At 33.3% G+C, this 17291-nt stretch overlaps 1 protein-coding gene across 9 annotated transcripts in view; it reads left to right on the forward strand.

The window, feature by feature from the left end:
• RUFY2 (RUN and FYVE domain containing 2) overlaps window positions 1-17141 on the forward strand; it is a 42525-nt gene extending 25384 nt beyond the window's left edge. For 6 of the 9 annotated variants that reach the window (XM_016127325.2, XM_016127328.2, XM_016127327.2 and 3 more), the window contains 7 exons: window positions 168-265; window positions 2702-2821; window positions 6055-6184; window positions 6492-6586; window positions 10879-10927; window positions 15120-15197; window positions 15306-17141. In XM_016127325.2, the coding sequence (XP_015982811.2) occupies window positions 168-265; window positions 2702-2821; window positions 6055-6184; window positions 6492-6586; window positions 10879-10927; window positions 15120-15197; window positions 15306-15449 (714 nt within the window). In that variant the 3' untranslated portion in view covers window positions 15450-17141. The other 3 variants (XM_016127331.2, XM_016127330.2, XR_004951444.1) reach the window with 2 other exon arrangements.
• The last annotated feature ends 150 nt before the right edge of the window (window positions 17142-17291 follow it).

Consider the following 17291-nt stretch of genomic DNA (forward strand, 5'->3'; position numbering starts at 1 on the left):
AAATGAAGACTAGTAGTACTACTGCTTTATATCATAGGAGTATTTTAACCTACAAATTAACTCTGCTTATTTTAAAGTAATAATCCCATAGCAAAATGCTATACAAAATTTATAAATATTCAGGTTTAAAAATCAGATTACTATAGCTTTTGTGTTTTTATAAATAGGGTTCTGAAGATGGTTTGAAAGAAAAAAATGAAATAATTGCCCGACTAGAAGAAAAAACCAATAATATTACTCTAGCTATGAGGCAGTTGGAACAGAGGTACAGCATTTCCACTCTTAGCTTCTTTTTTTCCTCTCCACTTTCTCTTTTCTTTATCCAACTCTGATACCTGCCACAAAAAACCATTAGGAAAATCTAGATTAGGACATCGTTTTTTTAAGCCCAGCAGAATTTTGCCTTTTTTTGTTTTGGTTGTTGCATGGAATCAAGTTGCTTTATATTAGGCCGATTCATTTGAACTTGCCATTTTATAGATTTTTAAAAAAGGCCTAATATCAGCAGTTTCATGTGGCTCAGTCTCTTATGTTACATAGAACAAATGCACAAATAAAAACCTCAAAAAAGTGAAAAACGAACTAAATCCATGGTGGAATTATCTCTAATTGATTTCCATGCATATTGATTATCATACCCTTTCTCATTCACCATCTCTTTATCTGAAGTCAGGCTTTCTGAGTTAGCAGTTTAATTGTGTTTCTTGAGCTAGGACCCTCAGCTCAACCCAAGAAATAATTTTGTTTAAATTGAATTGTTTTATATTGGCATTTTTCACTTTTATTGTTGGAAAATGTAATGTATTTCCATTGACCTGTCATGTTGGTGTCAACATATGTCTTATCATTGCTTTCTTTGAATCTACTTATGAAAACATAACTATTAATGGTTTATTGACATGAATATTCTTTTATTGACATCCTCTTTCTTCTTTTTTCTTTTTTGTTTCTTTATCCCCATTTTTACATTTTGGACATCTTTATTACCTTTTTCTGTCTTTGATTTCTGTCCATTCCATTATGAAGTGACAGTGATTTGTTAACTCAAACTAGGACAATTGCCATGTCATTGGTGAAATGTGCCAGCAGTGACACTCAGGACCAGTACAAGCTGGTCAAAGATATATCTTTCTGAAAACCACTTGTATTTAAACAGATTAAAAGAGAATCAAAAATTTTATAATATATTAAATAGAAAAGAATTTATGCTATTAAGTATTCTAAAAGGGTAATTAGGAACCCTGTACAGTTCTTGATCAGCTGCTGTGGTAATATACTGCCATAAAGCAGAGCAGGTGCACTTGGATTTCCAAAAACACATCCCTAAAACCTTGTGCACAATGGCTGATTTGAGTATTGACCTTTGGAGGTCAGGATTTTCAAATGCAGTTTTACCTTTTAAGCTACTTTTTGATGGAAAATATAAAAATTGTTCAAAAATAAGTTAAACTTTGGTTTCACAATGTGTTGGCACAGATTTTTTTTCCTCCATAAGTCCAGTCTTTGCCTAATGGCTATTTTACTGATTTTTAAATCTGTTTTAAAATAGTTTATAACCCAGATTGGCCATCATCTTGTGCTTTAGCACTTCAAGTTTCTAGTTCCCCTTAGCCCTATTCTATGATAGCACAACTTCAAGGCCTACCTCACTCACTTTGACTTTTATTTTAGTTTTTGTAGCATTAGAGAAAAGCTTGGGCCTCCCATTCCCCCACCTTAATATTTTAAATTTAAGTTTAGATTTAGAGATAACTTGAATGTTACTCTCTTTTCCTTGAAAGTGGAATTTATACTTCTGAAATGTGTGGGGGTTGCCCCATTGGTATGGTTTTAAGGAAGAAAAGAAGAGGCAATTTTTTTGGTTAGTTGAATAGAAAGTTCTCTTATGATTCTCTACAAGGAATTGATGTCCCTTGAATACTTGGGAGGTGTTTTTTTATAACAACATTGAAGTTAAATTAAAAAAATCCTAGATGACCGTAGGAGGTAGGGAGTAGAGCTAAGTACAGGGAGAAGCAATGATTTATAATTAAAAACAGAAAAAATGAAAATCACATTTTAGCTAATTTTTAAAATTCATCGATGAGGAACAAAAATAATCTCTAGAGAATATTGCCAGCTAGTACTAAATTCTTTTAAATGTTAAAACACAAACACGTACACATTCAGCTTTGGCATAATTTCATAAAAGCATAATGATCCTATAGGGAGGACTTGGCTGTTATATGAAGTAATTGCAGATCTTTGCTCTTGGCCTTGTTAGCACACTTGATTCCTGGCATACACATCCTAATATATAATATATAACAATGCGGCTTCTTCACCTAGTGTAGACATGAGTACTATGCTTTTCATGGTTTTGTAAAAGCAGTAACACATCTATTATACTTTGAAAATTGATTCATTATGCTCTACAAAAATGGTAAAGGCTGTATTGCTTTGCATTGTTAATTATGAACAAGAAATAAAACATTTGAAGATAGTATTCTGGGCATATTATATGTTATATTGAAAAAAATCACAAAACAATTTCTAGACATTGTGTGGCTCTTTCACGTTTGAGTTTGTGAGTTTTCCCCCAAACTTTGTTTTCATTTAGAAATGTTTCTATTTCCCCATTTTTCTTTTATTTGTCTTCTTCACCCTTTTACACCCTAGTTCTAGCCTCAGTTTTACCCAAAGTTGATTTGAATTACACCAGATTGCAGCAAGCAGAGAAGGCGCAAATGGAAGCTGAAGATGAGGACAAGAAATATCTACAAGAGTGTCAGAGTAAATCCAGCAGTCTGCAGAAACAAATCTCTCAAAAGGAGAAACAGCTGTGAGTACTTTGCTCTTAGAAACAAGTACTTGTATTAACATAATTCCCACCCCTCAACCCCTGCTTTTTGCACATATGGTAGAATACCTGTATTTTTATTTACTTAATGATGCCATATAGATTGTGGAGTTCTTAAAAAATAAAAAAATTAGAAAACATACTTATGGTAAAAGTTATGATTTTACATCTGTTTCAACAGAGCACTTTCAACTGTTTTTCTTGCCTTCTTTCTCAGGGAGTTTTATTCTTTCAGCTGCTGTTTAACATTAATCTAATGGCTATTATGTTTCTAGATACTAAGTATCATAGGCCTTTGTAACTCCAAGGAACCTATATTATCAAAGAACTTGATGTTTTCTGAGAACATTTTTGTTAGTACTTCATATAATAGACTTGTATATAGAGTAAAAAGTGCCTTGTTACCGATGCATGGGGATAAAAGTGCAGGCTCCCCACGTGGCCTCCATTAATACCATAGGGGTGGAGGAGGTGAGAAAACTCATTATTGCTGGGAAGTTGTAAAAGCTCTGACTCCCCATTTGGTCTTCTCTGATATCACCACAGTGGGGATTGGGAGGGACATTATTGCCAGGTGAGGAAGGACATTTAGGATCCCCATTTGGCCTTTGCTGACAGTGATCAGGAGGCCAATTTCACCCCACCCCCCACCTCTGGTGTTTTGCTGGAATAGAGTATTTATTGTCAAAAAGATTTTTATTATGTTATGTAGGCTTCCTCTTCTCAGCTCTTTGGCAACAGAGAACATACCTTTCTTGGGGCTTTATTTCGTTTTGTGCCCATTGTTCTTTGTGAGTTGGAGGTGGCTTCAAAACTCAGTCTCAGCTATATAGGAGGCAAACAAACAAACAAAAAAACGCCTCAGAGAACTTATCACCATGCTATTTCTTGAGTCCTGGGGTTTTTAGCTGGTCTGCCATCGTCTTTCTGCTTTTCAGAATCTTCTATTTGTTTATATATGATGTCCAAGGTTTTTTAACAACTTAGTTGGAGGGAGAGGTAGAAATATGTTTACTCCATCTTGTGCAGAACCAAAATTTTAAGTTCTTTTTAAATCTACCACAAAAAATAGCATTTTGAGAAATTGATATATAGAATAAGGCTTTAGGGCAGAGAATGTTACCTTGGTTGAAAACTAACTCTCCCCAAATAAAAAAACACTCAGCAAATATTTTCTTTTAATTTTAAGATTTTCACAAAAGGACAGCCAGTACTTTTAGGGCTCCCTTGGCAACAAAAATCATGAATGTTTAAGTCAACACTTTTCTTAATGATGCCAAGGGTTTTGTTGTTTAAGTCCCTGTGCCCTGCCAAATGAAAAACAAGAAAAGCCAGACTAGGACACTGCCAGGCACTAGAATACAATTTTGAAACCTGGGGATTCTATTACTTAATCACTTCTAGAGATTGACAGATGTGTTGGTAAGACGAATCTGATGTTTATTCTGCAGTGGTGCAGCTATTTGATCCTTGCCCAAAAGGATGACCTAAATAATGCTACAGGTACCTGGCCCTTTCCTATAGGGCTAACCTACTCATTAAGAGACTAGAGCGGCAGAGAGATGTTTGTTCCTGCTAAAACCATGAAAATAACTTTTTCTCTCATTTGGTGCTGTTTTGGTCAAGCATGAATGTGTTAACAATTTGGAGATCAGGAAGGATCCCTGATGGCTTAGAAAAATTGGAACCATTACTGTAAAAGTGGGCAGTTGGGACTTTTTCGATGAATATTCTTATTTATTTATGTTTGGTATTACATTATTTTGGTATTTTATGTTTTTAGAAAGAGGATCATGCTACATACTCTTTAGTGTCTTCTTTATGATATTTATTATATCATGGACATTATATCATATCAAGTACTATAGGTCTACACCATCATATCACGATTAACCTAAATGAGTCCTTTAGCCTGAAAAATTGTCCTTTATTTCTTGAATTTGCATATTTACTAGTGATTGCTTACATTTCTTTATTTTGTGAATTGCCATTTCATATCATTTATTTTTTTCCTCTGGGGTGTTCAGCTTTTTAATATATATTTGTAAGAGCTCTTTATTTACTATTTACTATTAAACTTTGTTCATCGTGTTTTCTTCATTTATACATTTTGAATTTTTATATAGTTCTATTTTCCTTTTTTTACCTTTATGATTTCTGCTTTTGGTGGTCAACATGTGTTTTGACAGTATATTTATAATAACTTAAAAGCAACGTTTTTCTTTGCTTGTTTACTCATTGTTTTCTGGTTCTGGATGATGAGGCCACTCAGCAGGGAACTCTCTACTTTTTCATTGTCTCTCTGCATTTCTTTTAAATTTGTAGTGAAATAGTGTTTATCAACAATTTATAAATTCCATTTTGAGGTATTTCTTTTCTTCAACACTATAAATTTAAAAATTTACTTCATTGAGAAATAATGTTGCCATAAATGCTTACTTTATGAGGAAACAAAAGTTTTAATGTAATTATATTACAATTAAAATGTAAGAGACACTGTAGCATTATTAGTATATGCCTTGCTTGTTATACCTACTTGTGAACAATAATTATCAAAATGACTTTTTTTGGTCGTCATAAATGTAAGATTTGGATTGCTTTTGTTTGCCAGCTACCACCTTTTGTAAGAATAATAAAGAAGTGCTTTCAAATGTGAACTGGCATTTCTAGGCTGTGGATTTTCCCCCAGTGTCTCATTGGTCTTACATTTGTCCTGTAATTGGTCAGCTTCCAACAGTAATCTGAAAAGTAGCTCTTTGAACTAACTTTTGTTACTGATGTTAAATTGATTTAGTGGTTGCTGTAATACTTACATGAGAACAAGACTTTTCATTAGTTTGTTGTATAATTTTCCACATGGCATAGACATGTAATTAAAACCCCACGTTCTCTCCTCGATTCCATTCCCAAAATGAATCCAGTTTTTATAGTATAGTGTTCCCTTCCAGGCATTTTCTGTGCTTATATAGCATTCATGTATACAAGAGTTAATAAATGATATAAATTATTCCTTAGCAAGGAGTTCTCGTGGTTGGCAAATAAACTGATACTTTGTGCTGCTGAACTTGCTTACCAAAAAATATTTATGAAAGAAAATATCAGCAGAAATGAATTATAAAGACAAAAGTCATCAAAAAGATGCTATTATTAAAGAATACAAACAACTGTCATGTAAAAAATAGCACTGAGTTTCTGTTTATTGTTTGTCATTCAAGGGTGCAACTGGAAACTGATTTGAAGATTGAGAAGGAATGGAGGCAGACTTTGCAGGAAGATCTTCAAAAGGAGAAAGATGCCTTATCTCATCTTAGACATGAGACTCAACAAATCATTACTCTTAAAAAAGTAAATGGTGGTAAAACTTTTAAAATTACATTTTGATGAAAGGTATTTAAAAAGAGAATCAAACCATAATTTTTATATTTATACCAAGGAAATAGAATATACTAGTCATCTTTAAAAATATTGGTAAGGAGATTAAATGAATGAAAAATGGATGATATAAAAGAGTAGCTCTGAAAGAGCTTTGGACATTAGTTCTGTTTTCTTATATAAAAAGCTAAAGGATTTTGTTCCTAATTAATGGTATGTATACAATGTGGAATTTCTTGTTTCTTTTTCTTAAATTACATTTTCTGTTATTGTTTCAAAGGAGTTCCTTAACCTCCAGGATGAAAATCAGCAGTTGAAAAAAGTATATCATGAACAGGAACAAGCTCTTCAGGAACTTGGCAACAAACTTAGCGAGTAATTTTTCTTTTTTTCCTTCAACTAAGTAGTCTGATTTAAACTGATTTTTATAAAGATATGAGTGTGCCAAACCAAATAGGCAGAAAAGTTTAAACATGGAAAAGACATGAGCTATTAAAACCAAACAAAAACTTTAAAGATTAACAAATAAAACTGTAAGTTAGATTTTTTTAAAGTTATGTTCATTTTATTATATCTTACCTCTGAACTTTTTCTAGATGACAGCTAAGACTCTTGTTTAATTTCTTCAAATCAGAGAATTCGGAACTTTATTTTATATATATTTTCTCAGAACAACAGAAGCCAAATTTTCAAAATATCTGGAGAGAGCTTTTTCAGAGTGTTTTGAGAGGGAGCCAACATTGTGAGAAGTGAAGGGTATTTTACTCCGGCTGGATAGAGTAGGGGCTTAACTTTATATGGTGTGGGTGGTTCTATTGTAATGAAGTGTTATTGGGTTTCTATAAGGACAAGAAAGAGAAATGGTGTTGTTTCTTACGGTTTCCTCCTTGTTCCAGGTGGTGTGTGTTTTGCTAAAGATGGGATTCCATTAAAGAGTCTTGTGTCCAATTTCCAAGGGCATAGAAGAGAGTAGTTCACCATAACTACAAAAGAAATTAGTATTCAAAAAGATAACACTTTTGTTTCTACAAATTCAAATAGTGATTTGCATTGTGATTCTGATAAGCAGGATTTTGAATCTTATCTGGCATCAGTTTATTGAGCACTTTGAGCCAGACACTGTGCTAAGTGCTTATTACCTTATTTCCCATTTCTTCATTTAAGAAATACTTATTGAGTCTCTACTATGTGCCCAGCACTGTTCTAAATGCCAGGAACTCAACAGTGAAAAAATATATTTACATTTATTAAGATCATGAAGGTTTAATATTAAAACAGAATAGTAGAACAAGGACTGTGTATTATTTTTCACCCATCATCCACTAACTACTAGAGATTGCCCAGATAGCTGAATTCAATCTTTTGTTTTTTCCTTTATTCTGGTTCATTGTTTCTCAAATTTTAGTTCGCTTGAAAATTACCACTCTAGGTTAGATACACTCAACAATCTGTACTGAACTTTATGGAGTATTTAAGGAATTTCAAGAGTTATTTTGACTACTAAATTTTTCCATTGTATACCTAGTTCCTGTGTAACTCCATTGTGTCCATATTCTTCTGAAGTTTGTGTTTTTACTTAAGAATATGTGTCAAATATGTGATGACAGAAAGAAATCTAACTATGGGAGGTGAACACACAGTGTAAATATATATATGCCTTACTGTTAAAGTGTACAGCTGAAACTTACTGGATTTCGTTAACTAATGTCACCATAAAAATTAATTAATTACTTAAAATGGGGAGTGGGAAGGAAAGGTTATATATAATAATATGAAACATTTAATTTTGTTAAAAGGGGACTTAAATTTCAGAAAGAATAGTTTTTAAAGTTGGCATTTGAAATTTGCATTTTCAAGTTATGACTAAATTAAAAAATTAGTATTCATTAATGTCACAGGAATTAATATACTACCAATCTGTGACTTAGGGGCATTTATTAAACTTACTTATCTGTTTGTAAATCAGAGAGTTATAAAATCCCCGCAGAGTTCTTTTTCTAATTAACTGAGAATAAGTATGTTAAAGCAGCAGTCCTCAACCTTTTTGGCACCAGGGGACAGTGCTCCTATTAGAATCCAATGCCTAATGATCTGAGATAGAGCTGAGGTGGTGATACTAGTGCTGGGGGAGTGGCTGCAAATACAGATGAAGCTTCACTCTCTGGCCTCCTGCTCACCTCCTATTGTGTGGCCTGGTTCCTAAGAGGCCAAGGACAGGTACCGGTCCACAGGCCAGGAGTTGGGGACCCCTGTAAAGCACCTAGCACATGCTTTTCCCCCATAACAACCAGAATAACAACCAGAATATCAGTTTTCTTGTCTCTAAGATGAGCAGGTTGGATCTGAAAATTATTTCCTAATGCTTACATTCTGAACCTATGACTTTAAATGTAAATGACTAATTTAGGAAAATACTTTTAATGGCAGATTTACTCCTGATTTTTTATTGAAGGATCCTTATAAAGAAAATTTTTGGTAGATTTTTTTGAAAGGCTTTGTTATTTATTTATTTGTTTGTTATTATTTTAATTTAATTTAATTTTATTTTATTATTTTATATTTTATTTTATTTATTTTATTTTATTTTATTTTATTTTTAGGCAAGACAACCTTTGGTTGACCTCACAGATTGCAAGGACCTTGTCAGTTTGCAATCCCTTATTTTCTTATATTTTTATTTTTATGCTTGCCTCCTAGGTGGTCTCCCATTCAAGTATTAACCAGGCTTGACCCCTGCTTAGCTTTGAAAGGCTTTAAATGTTATTCTTCTAAATAAATTATAATTGTAGTAGACATTTAGGATTAAATAAATGAAAATGAACTATTCATATTTGAAGAAAACATGGAACATATGAAATATTAGGGTGGAATATTCAAAGAGGAGAATTTAGAGTAATTAATCTGTGTTATAATGACTGATAGTTTAAAATACATAAAGGATGATAATCAGGTTTTTCCTTATCCTCATCAAGGCTTAAATTCTAACAACAATTTTTTAGTTTAGAAAACGAAATTACCAGGACTCCTCTAAATGTAGTATTCTATAAGTACTATTCTTTCCATATAATTAAACTTTTTAGTTTTTCTTCCCCCTCAAAAGCAGCCATTTTAGAATTATCAGAGGCTTGTTATATTTTATGTATGCTTTCCTATAGTGTCATAATTAATCGTATCACATTTATTATACTTGCACATTTTATTTTGACCCTTCTCTATGCTGTGTTCATGCCATGGTCAAATATTTTCACACACTAAAATACATGTTCCTAAATAAGAGAAAATTATAATATTTGTATGTCAACAATTTAAAAATTAAAATTAAAATTTTTTTTAAAGCAAATTAAAATAAATAATATAGACATGTGTTTCCTCCCTGTGTAGGACAAGGAAAAAGTGTTCTTGAACACTGTGTTTATTGGAACTGTAACTGATACCCCTTTCTTTATGATACTTTGACAATTTGTATCAGAAGAGGCAGGCTTTTTAGAGCCCATATTTGTAAACAAAGGTATTTTAACCAGTATTAACAACCAGTGAATTTCATAAAGTATTTTTATAGTGAATACTATTAAGCTACATTCATTCCATATTCAATTTTTCTGTGTAGCACAGTTACTGTTTTGGCTACTACTCCCACCTGAATCAGTTTTCCTTTGGCACATTTTGTAGATGTGAATTCAGCCAAGAAAATTTGATTATTCTGATATTTTTACACCGTGTAATTTTACACTGACTATTCCCAATGTAAGTCAGTATGAGCCAGAAAAAAGACTAGCACTTCGTTTTAATGTCTTGCACAAAGAGTATTTTGTATGGTGAAGCTAGTTCCTAATGTTCTACTTCGGTAGCAGAGACTTTAGTATTTTATGTACCTTTATTTCCCCCACTTTTACACCCCCCACCCCCCGACTTCCACCTCTGACCTATGGATGTTGCCATTTTCACTTTTTTAAGAACTGGATCTTTGAAGCTGGGGCGTCTCCTCCCACATGCTTGTGTACTGGGGCCTGGTGATTCCATTTAAAATACACTACTTGGTGACATGTAGAAATGATCATCTCTGGGTAGTGGGATCACAAGTAATTAAATATTACTATTTATAATCTCTATGTTCATTAACATGTATTTCAAAGGTTAAAAAGTATTATAACTGTATTTTAATGTTTCCACTTTTTGCATCTGCTAGACAAAATAGTGTGCATACTGGTTAGCGTGTGTGGGCTTTGGAGTCTCACAGACCAGGGTTCTCCGAGTTACCACCTCCACTTCTTGTTACAAACTAAACCTCATCAAACCTCACTTTCTTCCTCTTTAAAATAGGTTTTTTTGAAGATTAAATGAGATTACGTGTACAAAGTTTATAGCATAGTGCCTAGCAGAACAAGCCAACAATAAATGATACCTAATAATATTGTCTTAACCACATGAAAATGCCAATATTCTTTCCTTAAAAAAGCAATTTTAAAATTTAAAAATTACATTTTTGCTTTTGGACATTTAGAAAATATAGGAAAATATAATACCATTAGTGAAAGAAGATCATTAGAATTATGTAGTTTATACGATTTTATATCCTGTGAAAAAGCAATTCCTTTCTAATGAATTACTATAGGTTATGTATTAAAATATATGTACTGAAATTTGGGCCTATTTGTAATCTTTTTTAGATCAAAACTTAAAATAGAAGATATAAAAGAAGCCAACAAAGCATTGCAGGTGAGTAGAAAGAGTTTTCCTCAAGTAGGAAGGTACAGATCTATATGAATGAAAGTCTTCAATAGAAGGTAAAGCTGTGTATAATCTCTAAGTTATATTGAATTCCAGGATTTATAGAGGTAGAAACACTGAATTGGGGGACCTGGGTGTTGGGGATCCAGCTCTTTCCTATACCTTTAGAATCACATTAATAATCTTTGTGTTAGAAATAATTTTGTCTATTTTCCTACAGAGTATGGCATAATAGAGTGAAATTGCCTTTGCATTTGAGAATCCTTGAGTTCCTATGCCAGTCTATTACTGGTTTTTGACCTTCAGCAAGTCACATACCCTCTAGGAGTCTGTTTCCTCTTCTGAAATGGGCTTATAATTTTGCATAGGGTTGCTTTGAATATTGGGTAGGTTAATATATGTGAAAGCGATTGGTACATTTATCAGTTTTCTGAATGTGTCTGGGTAGAAGGATCCTTTTTACAACCTAGGCAAAAATAGTCTCTGTTTGAACACTTCAATGACAGATGGTTTCCAGCACTGGCTATCCATTTTGTTTTTCTATTACAGTGTTACATGAAAATAATTTTAAAAGCCGAATAGTGCCAGAAAGACTTAAATAATGGTAGCAGCCTCTTGTTCTTCACTCCCTTGTTCCTTATCCACTCCAAGTCCTGCCATCTGAAGGGAGCTATTTTAAATTCTTTTAGTTGTTTCTTCTGGCATTTATCCCCCTATTTCTAAGTAATGTGCTGTGTATATACTGCTTGCTCTTAATTTATTTAAGACTTAACTATTGCCTGGTTTAACATGGTTGATGAGTTGTGCAGACTCTCATCCTGGTCTTCTCACTGTCCTCCCAGTATAATTAAGTAAAAATTTTCTTGGAATTCATTTACTGTATATTATTATGACTATTTAAATATTGTTCTTGCTGGACCAGGTAGTAAGTATACTGTGATTATATTTTCTTTCTTTCTTGAACTACTTTTTATTTCCTCTGGAGGAAATCTTTTTTGTTGTTGTTTAGGTGTATTTGAACATCAGTGTTTTCTTATACCTCTATAAAGTGCTCTTGATTAAAGTTTTTCACATGGTAAAATCAAGGAGGTAATTGGTTAGTTCTTTTTTCCTTGGAATCATCATTCTTGGAGTTATGTGCTCTCTTCTGCTTCTGTCTGGTCGGTCACCACTGTCCTGACATTTCCCTTTGCTGCCATTCTTAGAATTCCCTTTACCCTTTTCATGTTAAAACTCCTGTTAACTTAAAACCTTGTAACTTCTTGGTTTACTCCTTTGTTTTGGTCAATGCATCCTTCAGCAGCTTCCTGAAAAGTGGTGAATGAAGATAAAGACTTGAAGAATTTGCGTATCTACCTATACCTTTATTTTGCTCTCACTTTTTTAGATGGTAGGGATGTTTGCCCAACTGTCATTAAACTAAAATTTTTTTCACTGTTAAATATTTCATGTATACAAGAGAGACATACAGTACAACTTAAAAATACTGGCTTACTCTCTGCTTTAGCTTATAATGGAACATGGTACTCTGTGATCACATTCTCTTCCCTATAGTAACAATCCTCTACTTTGTGTTAATCATTGTTTTTTATAGTTTTATTATTCATGTCTACCTTCAATAAAATATCTGCTCAGAAAAAGAGGGAAGGGGTAAAGAAGTACAAATTATTAATTGATAGATGGTCATGGGGATGGGGAGCACGGCATAGGGAATGCAGTTAGTAGTAATGTAATGTCTAGGTGGAGAGCCAGAGAGGGAAGCTAGAGTAATCGGAGGTATCGTTTCCTAAACTATATAAATGTCTAACTGATGTATTATGTACTAGAAACTAATAATAAAATGCTAAAAAAAAATCGATACAAAAAATACCTAGATTTCCACATTTTCATATGTATGAAAATAGATTTACATGTTACTTTTTATTTTTTATTTTTTGTCTTTGCTATTGACCAGTTACTGAGTCTGGGAAAGCTGTCCTATGGTTTATCATGTTCTGGATTTTATCTGATTGCTTGTTCATAGTAGTCTTAAACTTCTTCCACTATGTCCTTATTGCCTGTAAACCGGAAGTTACGTCTAATGGCTTATGCAACCTCCAGGTACAACCTTCTGTGAAACTTAGTTCTGCTACCATATCCAGCAGGCTCTTATTTGCTCCCTTCTTTTTAAAATAACTCTTTAAAGTTTTCTTTTGCTACTGCCATTCTGTAGTTCTTCTGAATTTTATTCTTGGCTTTGTTTTCTTTGACTGAAATACCTCATGCCCAAGTCATTCCTCAAATGTTGGGTAATCCTAATTTTAATAAAAGACAAAGCCTTGGAAGCCCTGTATGTGATGGCTGCGTGGAAGGTATGTGTCTGTGGAGGGGATTGCTGTAAACTGGTAGGCTGTAGCATAGAGAAATCTGTGAAATAGCAAACCATTAGGTACCCTCTCTAACTACAGGACTTTTCTCTGGGGCAGTTGAGTTTCCCAGAAAAGGATCCTCTAATTAATATCCTGTCTGGGGAAGCAGGGAGAGGGAGGGATAGAAATTGGGTGGCTGACATTCAAGAATTAGAGAAAAATAGCCATTTGTTTGCAGAGCAATAGCTTGTTCCCTTCTAGTCTTAGCTCTGCTTGTAACAGCTGTGTTTCCTTAAGAAGCAATTTTAGCATTCTGGACCTTATTTTCTTATTTGTAAAATGAGAGCTGTAGGTACTGATCTCTGAGATCCCTTCCAGCTGACACACTAGACTTAACCTAGAGTATACAACTTTTCTCCTTGGGAGATGGGCAGGGGAAATTCAGTCAAAATAAGTTTGGAAGGCCCAGCCCTGATGTCAGAAAGATTATCTCTGAACATAATGATGTTGCTTAGAAATCTGCTTAACATTTGGCTCTCCAGCCCTTACAAAGCTGGGCAACAGCTTCCACTAGGTGGCTTTGGGACATTTAGCAAGTCCCTTTTCTTTTTATGGTGTCGAAGTTGGGTTAGATTACTTAAGGTCTCATATCTTGCTTTAAAAAAATTCAAGTCATCTGATTTTTTGCTGGTGTTTGTCTGATATGAACTGTCTAATTTAAGCCTTCAGTTCTTAAAATCCTGTGTACTAAGAAGGCCAACTGCCTCAGCAATAAGCCAGCACCATCTCTTATTTTTGCTATTAGGTGCTAGTTATTAAAACAAAAATATCTGAAATTAACCTTGTGATTTTTGTCTGTGAATGCTGTTTTTTCATCTTTCTTCAAAGAATTGTCAGAAAAGTCTTTTAAGAAAACTCAGGTTTTGAAGAATGTACCTGTGGGCTTCTTTGGATAAATTTTTTTTCTCATTTGGTGATAAAGGTCCTTATGCCTCACAGGTACTTCATAGGTAACACTTGTTCGCCTCTTGAGCTGGATTCAGTCATACTTGGTTCTTTGGAAGTAGCAGCAATGTGGCTTAGTTCAAGTGTTTTTAAAAAGAACATGTGATGAGACTAATCAGGAGCAATGAGGATTCTTCCTTCACTTGGGTCTTTTCATTATAAAACATAATGAAACCATCTAACAACGTTGCTTTCATAAGGAAAAAATGCTTTCTAGCCAGAATCTTGGTTGGCTAAGAACGGGTCAAGTTACAAATTTTAACTCCCACCTGTTTAAGACTTTCTATTTTCTACTGAGCTATTACATTTAAGAGGACTCGAGGGAAATTAATAGCAATGTAAAACTGAATTTAAGGTGAAATCTTACTTAAAATAATGAACTCAAACATCTGATTTCCAAATTCTCTTCAAATTTTAGGGAATTAACTTAAAAAGCCAAACTAAAATGCATTTCACATAGTGAAAATTTATCCTTAAAAATGTTGTTGGATTGGATAATCTTTAAGATTTTCCTTAAAGAGAATTCCCATCGGTAACATTTTTTATTTTTGAAAAACATTTTATCATGGAAATGTTCAGACATACAATGATAAACAATTACCTAGTTTCAATATTTATCAAAATATGGCCAGTCAACCCATATCCCTTTTCTCTCACCCATATTATATTGAAGCAGATTCCACAATCTACAATTATGTATCTCTCAGAAAAAGGACCATTTTTGATTCATCTATATAGTCCAGTAAAATGTTCTTAAAAATATTTCTCACGTGATTTTTAGTGTGACCAACTTGAGCATTAACATTTATACTCTTCCTCCCTCCTAGGGGATGGTTTGGTTGAAAGACAAAGAAGCAACACACTGTAAGCTTTGTGAAAAAGAATTCTCTCTCTCCAAGAGAAAGGTAAGGGAAGTAGGAAGTGAGTCCAAAAGTTTTAGTGCAAATATGGCTTCTAATTTTATTCATATATATATATATATTTTTTTTTTTTTTTCCTGATTTTTCCAATAGCACCACTGTAGAAACTGTGGGGAAATTTTCTGTAATGCTTGCTCTGACAATGAACTGCCTTTGCCTTCTTCACCAAAGCCAGTACGGGTTTGTGATTCCTGCCACGCGTTGCTGATTCAGAGATGCTCATCTAACTTGCCGTAAGATGCCACAACTAAAATCCTTATTGTATGAAAGTACCTACGATGAATGTTATATATGAACATATACACATCTTAAACACTTCTTAAGCAGCTTTCAGCCAGTATTTGTAAGTTTTATCTTCCACATATTCATGGGAAGTAGAAGTTGTATAATTTGATATTTCCTCTCCATTCAGAGTTTTCAACAGGGCATGCTTTAAAATAAATTTAGCTTAATTCATGTAACAATCATGTAACTCTTAGTGAAAAAGGCCAGATAGCATAGCTAACACATTTGCCTTATTTTTTTAAAGGCCTTCTTAAAAATAGGGCTTCAGATTTATTCTCCAGGTTGTCAAGTTGGTATTTGTGGTGCCTGTAATTTTAATGCACTTTAAAGCTTTATGGTTCTCAGAGAAAGACTGGAAACACATAAACTTTTTATTATAAGTATTAATATTCCAATTCAGATTTTCCATTAGCTTGGTATGATTTTATGCTGACTTTATTTGCCCATTTTCCATTGGAAAAGGCCAATATTTTATCCTATTTCTTTTCGGTCTTCCTCCTCTCTAAAATCAATGTACTTGCTGATAGTGGGTAAAAGAGGTATTTTGCTTCAACTTTTTCCTTATTTTGAAAGGAAGTTAAACTATCATCCTTTTACCCTGTTGCTACTTGCAGATTTTTCAAATAAATTTTAAGAAGCACTACATTGTAGGAGTCTACTATTGCTGTATATGAGTAAATGATTCACCATATACTGAGCACTTCTAAGCCAGGGCCTTTAGTAGATGAATATATGGTCTCAGCCCTGCTATGAAACACATACTTGAAACCATTTCAATAAACACTAATCTTGTTATATTGCTTATAGCACACCAAGAATTTAATCTGTAAAGTTACCTTTAATCACTTGAATAGCACCACTACTCGGGACCTTTTCCCCCCTTTTAGTCTAATTTCAGCTACTCACTAAGCCTGTTAACCTTTCAAACAGTGAATCATGGCCTCCCCCCTTCTAAGATGGGGTTATTCTGCAGAATCTTTTCCTCAGTTAAGAACATACTTTAACTTTTGAAATTATTAAAACTAACATTTTACTTTAAGATTTCTTCCATAACCTAATTTGGTATCTTCGATTAGAACCGATAGATTTTTAGGTGGTCTTTCTCAAATGCTGATAGAAATGTTATCAAGAAATATGTATTATATTCTTGAACTGTTTTGTACTGAGATGGAATAACATTTTTATGATTGCTGAAAATAAGCAAAAATGAGAAGCTTCAAATACTAAACTGTTTTATTACTGTGCTTAGAACAAATTTTAAAATGTCATTTTTTTGTTTAAATTCCAAGGCTGATTTCATTCAATAAACCATTTTTATCCCCCTTTAAATTCTTTACCATTCAACTCGTGTGTCACCATTGATTTGGGCTTTTTGTAGGCAAGCTTTTGACAGCAACATAACTTGCTTTTAAAATTTTAGTTTTCGCTTAAATACTAATTTTGAACTTTGTGATTATGAACCTATACTTTTAAGTAATTTTTGTCCTCACTGAAAATATCTTAATAAACTTCATATACCATCCCTCATCTAGCTAGTACAATGATGCTGTCATGGTGCCAAGGAATTGTGATTGTGATTCTTCTACCCCCTGCAATGTTTTAAAATGTGAGTTTTATAGACCAAATAAAAGATTTGAAAAATTAGCCTGCTTTAGAAAAGCAACTTTTATTTTTATTTTTAACATTTTATATTTTTAATGCTTGATTTTAATAGGGTACTCCTGGGAAAATAAAAGCACAAACTTTTAAAAAAGGTAAGTGGATGAATGTAATATATAAGGGAGTGGGTACAGG

This window comes from Rousettus aegyptiacus, unplaced genomic scaffold (genome assembly GCF_014176215.1).
Source record: "Rousettus aegyptiacus isolate mRouAeg1 unplaced genomic scaffold, mRouAeg1.p scaffold_m13_p_6, whole genome shotgun sequence".
NCBI lineage: Eukaryota > Metazoa > Chordata > Mammalia > Chiroptera > Pteropodidae > Rousettus > Rousettus aegyptiacus.